We start from the raw sequence: 7,046 nt of genomic DNA, 5'->3' as shown, positions 1-7,046 counted from the left end.
TGTGTGTGTGTGTGTGTGTGTGTACAAGAGCAATTGTCCATAGATGTTGATATTCCACAACTTGTCACCACTCGAATGAAACAGTGATGATGTTCACATTTGTTGTTGACTTTACATCTGGTTTCTCTGCACTTTCAAACGCCTGTGGAATAAAACATTCATTACTTGAAAAACAGATAAGGGTTAGTGACAGAAAGAACCCCCTCCATTAAATCCTACCTCATATAATCCCTGTCTAGCCAATTCTAACTAAGGAAAACAGAATTTAAATGAACAAGCAAATATAAATTTCATGGTAACATTCCACTGAAAGATTCTTGAGAGACTATAAAAAGGTTGATGCAAACAAACCATTGGAAATTTCATAGTATATTTTTCGTGGATTTGACATATCTCCATCTACAGCTTTAATATTTGTAATAAATGTTCCCTGAAAGAAAATGACAGCAATGTTATGAAAGTAAATAGATGTCAGTGAAAAAATTTAACTATAACAGATCATTAACAATTAAACTCATTAAGTATTTCAATGTCTGAGATGAGAAGTTCATAATTTTCCATACTATTGACTTTACCTTCAGTGTTAGCCAATCGGTAAAATTATAAACTATCAAGTATAAACTACAAAACTAACAACTAAGCACTTTATAGTGTAATTTGCACATATAACTTCAGCAACAATAACAATAGTCATGCAAAACTTCACACCGCAATACCAACCTTGAATAATACATCCACACCACAACACTTAGTAAACACCTTTATCAGATATTTCAAATGGAATAGCACAAGGATATGTTCTCTCAGCAATATTTTTCAACTTATATCTGCACAACAGTCCCACACCACCTCAAAAATATAAAACTCTGTGCACAAATGACAACACACTCCTAAGTTCTCAATATATTCAAGACAATGCTGTGGAACATTACTTAAGCCTTGTTTAAGTCACCTAGAAACCTGGTTCCACAACAACAGAGGTAAAGAAATGCCTACCGAATCCACCTACAACACTAAAGAACATGAGATACAACAAAGCATCACATCTAATGTATGTAATATTTAACAACACATACAGAAAACAGAAACACTGCAAGTTACATACAACTCCTTCACAACATTCATCATGACACACACATAGAAAACACAGTAAAGAAAGCAAGACAATGGGCAAACATCCTTAGAGCAACCACAGGTACCACATCTGGCCAGCAGAAAGAAATAAAAGCAGTTTATAAAGAATACATTAGATCCATCAAGGACTGTTGTACCTGTTTGAACCACAATAAACTGCAAAGTACTTGAAATAGTATACTATGCATCATCATATGCCCCAGGTTAACCTTAATCCAGAAGACCTATTATCAAAGACAGTCCAGCCATAACTGGTTTGTCATTTTAGGAGAAACAAAAACTTTATTGTCCAATGTATCCGTTCATTTTTTTTTTTTTTTAAACAGAATGTAATTTGAGGAATTTGACTGCTATTTCTAACATTTCAAGTGACCACATAGAGACTTCTTTGTTGTTGTTGTTGTTGTTGTTGTCTATTCTTCTACACCACACTCTCCCTATTGTTCTGTGTATTTTTTCATAGTCTCTATGTGGTCACTTGAAATGTTAGAAATAGCAGTCAAATTCCTCAAGTCACATTCTTCTGTTTTTAGAAAATGAACAGACATTAGACAATAAAGTTTTTGTTTCTCCTAAAATGACAAACCAGTTATTGCTTTGATCATAGGTCTCCTGGCATAAGGTTAACCTAAGGCTAAACAACAACTACCACTGCTACAAAACACACTGCCACTACAGCATACACTAATATAGCAACTCACAACTACCACATAACCACTACCATAACACACTGACACCACACCACACTACTACAACACTAAACTAATGCTGCACTATATTACTACTTCAACACAATACTATCACACCACACAACCATATTACACTAACATCACAATATACCACAACACACTAACATCACTATTACAACAAATACCACTACCACTTCACACTCCTACCACAACACAGCAATACTACAACACAAACTAATACCACAATACACTAATACCACATCATACTACTGCTTTATTGTGCTACTCTCATACACATCTACTGTGGTGGTATTGTGCCCATATCACAGTACCCCCACAACACACAACACTACCACTATGCACACAAACACCATAACATATATCTGTGAGGGCAGCTACTTACTATGTTATCCACTTCCTCCAATGACACAGAGAAAGCCGCCACAAAATATGGTGGAGAATCAGCAACATCCTCTACTTGTATTTCAACACTTTGTGTCTTGTTGTTTTTACCGTCCTTGAAAATAAAAGAGAGATACAGGAATCATAATTGTTTCTAAGTTGACTTTGTCAGTGACACAATCACCAATTCCATCATTATATTCTCCATTGCTAATTTAATGCCAACTTAGATGTGGCATCAGATGAAATGTCTTGTAGTATCTGTTCTTGCCCTTTATGTCATGAGTTCAAACCCCACTGAGGTCAACTTTACTTTTCATCTATTCCAGTTAGTCGGCACCAATATGACAAACCAATGAAAGAACTTTTACATGGTCACAAAACCCATTAGAAATAGCTGTGAAAAATCGCTGCTTAAACTGCTTGATATGGTGGTTGAAATCACAATCTCAATATCATAAACAAGGAAAACATATCATTCAACTACTACCATAGTTGAATAATATTCTTAAGGCTGCAATTTACTTACATGCAGCATCTTTCAGAGCTTGCTTGTCGCTAATTCAGTTCTTAACCAAATGGAAAACTGTTAACATTTTTGAAGAAGATTGGTCCCTAGCTACATTTTCACATTAAAAAATTGAGATTTGATCCAGTAGAAAAAAGTTTACATCAAAATTTGTTGCAACATTATAGGAGAGTAAGTATCACCACCAATCATTTATTTTAGCTTCGATGATAGAAGAAAACATGAAGAATTTCATAGTTTTGGTTCCATGCAACAATAATTTGTATCAAAAAAGTTGTGAGGTAAAATATCATGAAAAAATATAAGGCAAAAGATTGGATTTAAGTATAATTAACATTTTTTATCTTAAAAACAAACTATATTTTAATTAAGCTTAAATAAAAGAGTTCAATTCGAGGAATTTTATGGTATCAATCTCATGCAATGAAGTTTTAAAAGAAAAAAGTTATAAGCATTTGTTTCTCAAATTTGAGAGTGATAATATAGTTCTATAGTTTTTTATGAATATAGTTTGATAAGGAGACTTTTAATATATCACCAGCGTCATGAGGTAAGGAAAAAGTTATCAACAACACTGCTAATTGACATATTTGACACATTATTAATTAGCATAATAGCATAGCCTGGAAAAAACATGGATTACATGAGAAAATGCAAACAAGAGAAATAATATTCTTAAGATTATAAACCTGGAAAATTACAGGGCAAGTTATTACACTTGGAAAAGTTCAGGACAAATCATTACATCTGGTAAAGTACAGAAGAAAATTTTTACTTAAAATATTGCAGCTAAGGATAAAATTTGAATATTAAAAATTATTTGATTTTAATTTACAAAGTAACATAATTAAAAAAGGTACTGTCATTTTGTTAAAATATTGACACACTAGAATACTTAAAAAATGAGAGCCAGAAGTGCCAATATAGCTAAAGTTTATGCAAAGTAGTATAGTATATATGGTAGGCAAATTCACTATGTAAAAAATAGGCATTGGGTCAAAACTAAAAATGTGAAGACTTGGCAATAACTCAAGCAAATTTTACTGTGAATTTGCTGTTATAGGTAGATTTTACTGTAATATAACTAATTTTTGTATTATTCTATTTATTGTACTAACTAATTATGTACTACTATTATTCTTCACAACCTATTTTCAAATTTCTAATTATTAATTAATAATAAAAAAAAGAATTTTTTTAAAGTGCAAAAAATATTTTGAGTTATTTTTTATTTTAATAGAAGTAATAACTTGTTATAAAATTTTTAGTTTTAATAAATGCTAATATTTTCTAAATCTAACTATTTTATTTGAAATTTTATCCTTAGCTGCAATATTTTAAGTAAAAATTTTCTTCTGTACTTTACCAGATGTAATAATTTGTCCTGAACTTTTCCAAGTGTAATAACTTGTCCTGTAATTTTCCAGGTTCATAATTTTAAGAATATCATTTCTCTTGCTCGCATTTTTCCATGTAATTGTGTAATGTAGCACTGGATATCCTAAGAAGATAGAATAGTTAGGTTTAGAATGCTTTTGATTAGCAGGTGGTTAAATTAAGGTTGACCTGGGACTAAACAACAAGAACAAATCACCTTTACAAAAGTGTTTGGATTTAAATTGAAATTTCTTTAGAATATGAATACAACATGAATGATATAACTTATAATTTCACATGGTCAATACCACAGTAATACACCAGATTTGAAACTTGGACCAAATGCTTGCAACAGACACCTAAGGATCAGGTGGTGGTGTTATACTAGGCAATGCATTAAGTTTACTGTCCATGAACAGGAATTTCCACACAGTTTCTGTATATCAAATTTCACTCACTAGACTTTGGTGCTGAGCAGTGGATTTCACTCACTAGACTGGGGTGCTGAGCAGTGGATTTCACTCACTAGACTGGGGTGCTGAGCAGTGGATTTCACTCACTAGACTGGGGTGCTGAGCAGTGGATTTAAGCTCAAAACAATGTAATCACAAAGTGAATTTCTTAACCTTGCAGTTACGCCTACACTGTAATTACATACTTTTCTACTCTAGACACAAGGCCTGAAATTTGTGGGGAGGGAGCCAGTCGATTAGATCGACCCCATTACGTAGCTAGTACTTCATTTATCAACCCCGAAAGGATGAAAGGCAAAGTTGACCTAAGTGGAATTTGAACTCATAACGTAAAGACAGACAAAATACCGCTAAGCATTTTGCCCAGCATGCTAACACTTCTGCCAGCTCGCCACTTTACTGTAATTACATACACACATATTATTTTATTCTTTCTTTTATTTGTTTCAGTCATTTAATTGTGGCCATGCTGGAGCACTCCCTTTAGTTGAACAAATTTCCCCCAAGACATACTCTTTGTAAGCCTAGGACTTATCCTATCGGTCTCTTTTGCCGAAGTGCTAAGTTACGTGGATGTAAACACACTAACATTGGTTGTCCAGTGATGGTGGGGGGACTAACACATACACACAATCATATACACATACGTATATATATATATATATATATATATATATATATATATATATAGATACGAAGGGCTTCTTTCACTTTCCATCTACCAAATCCACTCACAACGCTTTGGTCAGCCCAAGGTTATAGAAGAAGACACTTTCCCAAGGTGCCACGCAGTGGGACTGAACACGGAACCATGTAATTAGTAAGCAAGCTACTTACCACACAGCCACTCCTGTGCCTGTGGCACTCTGCTGATTATGACAACAAGGATTCCAGTTGATCCAATTAATGGAACAGCCTGCTCATGTAATTAATGTGCAAGCAGCTGAGCACTCCACAAACATGCATACTCTTAATGTAATTCTCAGGAATATTCAGCATGACACAGAGTGTGACAAGTGGCCCTTTGAAATACAGGTACCACTCATTTTTACCAGCTGAGAGGGCTGGAGCAATGTGAAATAAAGTGTCTTGCTCAAGGACACAATTCCTGCCAGGTATTGAACTCATAATCTCATGATTGTGAGATGAATACCCTGACCACTTAGCCATGTACCTTCACTGCCTTCGTCAAATTACAGCTAAATGTATTGGGACATTTGAAAGTCAGCTGTCTTGGCCACATATACAGCATAGAAGAAATAACAGAACATCAAACCATCAACTTCTGGCTGGTTAGGGTTTGGGTTAGGGTCAGTTGTCTGCTATCCTATTCACAAAGCCATATATATATATATATATATACATATATACATATATATATATACGTGTATGTGTGCGTATACTGACTCTCAATTAAAATAATTATCAACTTACAAATGCCACCAAGGGTACTTGATAACTTTCCTTTCTCTCATAATTAAGTTGTTTGGCCAGTCTGAGTTGACCCTTCCAAGAGTTAGAATTTAATTTTGCTGTTCGTTCTAATTTAAATGTCTGGCAATCTTCTTGATGCTGTAAAAGAATTGACATAGTAAAACTATTGGATAAGACAAAAAGTATTTTGATTTATGATTATTGATATTATTATTCAATTAATTACTTAGTTATTGCTGAAGTGGGTGGTACAGTCAGAAAATGCCGAAGACATTAGGACCTTCAATTGAGTGCAAGCTATATGTCAAATAATAATATTAATAAAGATAACAATATTACACACACACACACACAAAACACACACACACAAAGACATATATATATATATATGGCTTTGTGTGTATGTATGTTTACACACACATACACACTCACATGCACACACACACATACACATGCACATGCATACATAAACATACATGCACACACGTGTGCGCACACGCATACAGGCATACACACACACAAACATACACACACACACACACAAACACACAAACACAAACACACCCACACACACACACACATACATATATATAATATATAAATGATCACATAGTGTTACCTCTACATAAGCACCCAGCTTCAGTTTGTATGTAATATTCTATGCAAACGTAATTTAATACAAAAATTATTTAATTCTGTTTCATTTGCTGAGTGTATTTTTTTCTTTTTCTTTTTTTGACATATGAACCTTACTGCACCACTCTGTGTGTGTGTGTGTGTGTGTGTGTGTGTGTGTGCGTGTGCGTGTGCATGTGTGTGTGTGTGTGTGTGTGTGTGTGTTTGTGTAGTGTGTACATATGTGTATATGCGTGTACATCAGGAAAGGCATAACCAGTGCTGCTTTCTATCACCACTTTCACCTTTTTCGACAAGTTATAGCGCAACTGAGCACTTTATACAATAAGCTCATTAAACACATATATATTTATATGGGTGACACTAAATGAT

The 7,046-nt window shown here is 34.0% G+C and overlaps 1 protein-coding gene across 1 annotated transcript in view; it reads right to left on the bottom strand.

The window, feature by feature from the left end:
- LOC106879352 (cadherin-87A) overlaps positions 1 to 7,046 on the bottom strand; it is a 49,512-nt gene that overhangs the window by 8,984 nt on the left and 33,482 nt on the right. Inside the window, exons 8-10 of the mRNA XM_014928860.2 lie at positions 6,039 to 6,176; positions 2,227 to 2,340; positions 352 to 430 (exon numbers count right to left, since the gene is read on the bottom strand). Of these exons, the coding sequence (XP_014784346.1) occupies positions 352 to 430; positions 2,227 to 2,340; positions 6,039 to 6,176 (331 nt within the window). The remainder of the gene's footprint in view (positions 1 to 351; positions 431 to 2,226; positions 2,341 to 6,038; positions 6,177 to 7,046) is intronic.

The sequence above is a fragment of the Octopus bimaculoides genome, chromosome 2 (genome assembly GCF_001194135.2).
Source record: "Octopus bimaculoides isolate UCB-OBI-ISO-001 chromosome 2, ASM119413v2, whole genome shotgun sequence".
In the NCBI taxonomy this organism is placed as follows: domain Eukaryota; kingdom Metazoa; phylum Mollusca; class Cephalopoda; order Octopoda; family Octopodidae; genus Octopus; species Octopus bimaculoides.
This window is presented reverse-complemented; position numbering and strand designations above follow the sequence as displayed.